At 42.5% G+C, this 3,218-nt stretch overlaps 1 protein-coding gene across 1 annotated transcript; it reads left to right on the top strand.

Moving 5' to 3' along the window:
* Positions 1–368: 368 nt before the first annotated feature.
* Positions 369–2,759, top strand: LOC309966300 (cullin-1-like; the record flags this gene model as incomplete). The annotated part of the gene is made up of 1 exon (XM_082846253.1): positions 369–2,759. The coding sequence occupies one exon, from the start codon at positions 369–371 to the stop codon at positions 2,757–2,759; it is 2,391 nt and encodes a 796-aa protein (XP_082702379.1).
* Between the last annotated feature and the right edge of the window lie 459 nt (positions 2,760–3,218).

The raw sequence follows: 3,218 nt of genomic DNA, 5'->3' as shown, positions 1-3,218 counted from the left end.
TGTATTTTTTGGGTTGGCCAAAAAGTTCGCTTCGGTTTTTCCATAACATGTTACGGAAATATATAATGCAAATAATGCAGTGGATTACCTTATGAAGACAAAGGACAATAGAAGCAGCGAGCCTGCTTCTGAGCAAGATGTTTCTGCTCACTCAGTTCAGTGCTGGAATCACTTTGGTGTTCGCTTTACTTGCACGTCCCTTTCCAGGTTTGCCTGCAATGAGATTTCACTCTCTAAATTTAAAGGACATCCTTTCTGAGCTGCCGTGAATAAATCTGGAATGATATTTTAAATTTTCATCTAATGGAGAATTAGCTGTACCTTGAATAAGGATTGCTGTGTTGGACGACTTCAGAATATCACTCACAATGTCATCCAACAGGAGCCAGAATCCCCATGGACTGAAGCAGATTGGCCCTGACCAGACCTGGGACGACCTCAGAGCTGGAATCCAGCAAGTGTATACCAGACAAAGTAGGGTGAAATCCAGATACATGGAACTCTACACTCATGTTTATAACTACTGCACGAGTGTGCACCAGTCAAACCAAGCTCAAGAGGCTGGTGTCCCTCCTTCTAAATCAGAAAAGGGGGAGACGCTGGAGGGAGTTCAGTTAGTTGGCTTGGAATTGTACAAACAGCTTAAAGAATTTTTGAAGAATTACTTGACAAATCTTCTTAAGGACGGAGAAGATTTGCTAGATGAGAGTGTACTGAAGTTCTACACTCAACAATGGGAAGATTACCGGTTTTCAAGTAAAGTGCTGAATGGCATTTGTGCCTACCTCAACAGATATTGGGTTCTCCGCGAATATTACGGAGGACAAAAAGCAATCTACCAAATCTATTCTCTTGCATTGGTGACTTGGAGAGATTGTCTTTTCAGGCCATTGAATAAACAGGTAACAAATGCTGTTTTAAAACTGATTGAAAAGGAAAGAAATGGTGAAACCATCAATACAAGGCTGATGAGTGGAATTGTACAATCTTACGTGGAACTGGGGCTGAACGAAGACGATGCCTTTGCGATGGGCCCTAGGCTAAAGGTGTACAAAGAATCCTTTGAGTCTCGGTTTTTGGCTGACACAGAGAGATTTTATACCAGAGAGAGTACCAAATTCTTGCAGCAGAACCCAGTTACTGAATATATGAAGAAGGCAGAGACTCGTCTGCTGGAGGAGCAGCGGAGAGGCCAGTACCTTCATGAGAACACCCAAGAAGAGCTAGCCAGGAAGTGCAGGCAGGTGCTCATTGAGAAACACTTGGAGATCTTCCACGGGGAATTTCAGAATTTATTGGATGCCGACAAAAGTGAAGATTTGGGTCGCATGTATAATCTTGTATCTAGAATCCAGGATGGCCTGGGAGAATTGAAAACACTCCTGGAGACACACATTCATAATCAGTGTATTGCGGCAATTGAAAAGTGTGGAGAAGCTGCTTTAAATGACCCCAAAATGTATATACAGACAGTGTTGGATGTTCCTAAAAAATACAACGCCCTGGTGATGTTGGCATTCAACAACAACGCTGGCTTCGTGGCTGTGCAGGACAAGGCTTGCGGTCGCTTCATAAACAACAATGCAGTTACCAAAATGGCTCAGTCGTCCAGTAAATCTTCCGAGTTGCTGGCTGGATACTGTGACTCCTTGTTGAAGAAGAGGTCCAAGAACCCAGAAGAAGCAGAACTAGAAGACACGCTCAACCAAGTGATAGCGGTCTTCAAGTATATAGAGGACAGGGACGTGTTTCAGAAGTTCTACGCAAAGATGCTGGCAAAAAGGCTTGTTCATCAGAACAGCACGAGTGATGACGCCGAAGCAAGCATGATCGCTAAGTTAAAGCAAGCTTGCGGTTTTGAGTATACCTCTAAACTTCAGCGGATGTTTCAAGACATTGGTGCAAGCAAATATTTGAATGAGCGGTTGAAAAAGCACCTGACAAATTCAGAGCCGCTGCGCTTGGATTTCAGTATTCAAGTTCTGAGCTCCGGATCATGGCCTTCTCAGCAGTCCGGTACGTTTGCCTTGCCGTCAGAGCTGGAACGGAGTTATCAGCGCTTGACAGCGTTTTACGCCAGCCGTCACAGTGGCAGAAAATTGATGTGGTTATATCAACTGTCTGAAGGAGAATTAGTAACAAACTGCTTCAAAAACAGATACACCTTGCAGGCATCTACATTCCAGATGGCCATCCTGCTCCGGTACAACACGGAAGACGCTTACGCCGTGCAGCAGCTGATGGACGGCACCCAGATCAAAACTGACATTTTTGCACAAGCGCTACAGATCTTATTGAAGTTGAAGTTACAGGTCTTGGAAGATGAAAATACACCTGTTGATGAGATGGAATTGAAGCAAGATACCTTAATAAAATTATATCTTGGTTATAGAAACAAGAAATTAAGGGTTAACATCAATGTGCCAGTGAAAATGGAACAGAAGCAGGAACAAGAAACCACACACAGAAACATCGAGGCAGATCGTAAACTATTGATCCAGGCGGCTCTCGTGAGAATTATGAAAATGAGGAAGGTTCTAAAACACCAGCAGTTACTTGGAGAAGTACTGACTCAGCTCTCCTCAATATTCAAGCCTCAGATCCCAGTAATTAAGAAATGCATTGACATTCTGATCGTGAAAGGATATTTGGAGCGAGTGGATGGTGAACAGGACACCTACAGTTACTCAGGATCAGAACTGCTCAGGATCGCCACACTTCAAGTCTGTAAATACGGACACCGATGCCATTTAACCTAATTTAAGACCAGAGAGGATGGAACCTTCCATGCTGAGGGCTGCATGCTTCTGCATCCGAATCAACCCATTGGCCACCTGAATAACAGCTGCCGGCTGGGCGGCCCGTCGGAGGCCAGCAACACCTAGAGAGCAGGTCTGAACGGACCCACGTGTAATCTGCTATGAAAAACCATTTGTAGAGTATATTTCATTTTTTAATGTGTGAAAATAAAGAAAATTAAAGGAACAAAAAAAAACAAGAGTCAACTCTAGAAAGTATCAAAGTGACGTTCAGAAGCATGGAGAATAAATCCAGAAGTTCAAAATTTTTTTTCAATTTAATTCCAGAAAAAAGTAATAGAGAAAATAAAAGAAAGCCAATATTTGAAGAAATAATACCTCAGAATTATGGAAATATATGATTCTACCTATTACAAAAGTCCACTTAATGCAAAGCAATATCATAACAAATTTAAAAAG

This window comes from Leucopleurus acutus, assembly GCF_964270905.1.
Source record: "Leucopleurus acutus genome assembly, chromosome: 9".
Lineage (NCBI taxonomy): Eukaryota > Metazoa > Chordata > Mammalia > Artiodactyla > Delphinidae > Leucopleurus > Leucopleurus acutus.
The sequence above is the reverse complement of the archived record's forward strand: the minus strand, read 5'-3'. Positions and strand labels throughout refer to the sequence as shown.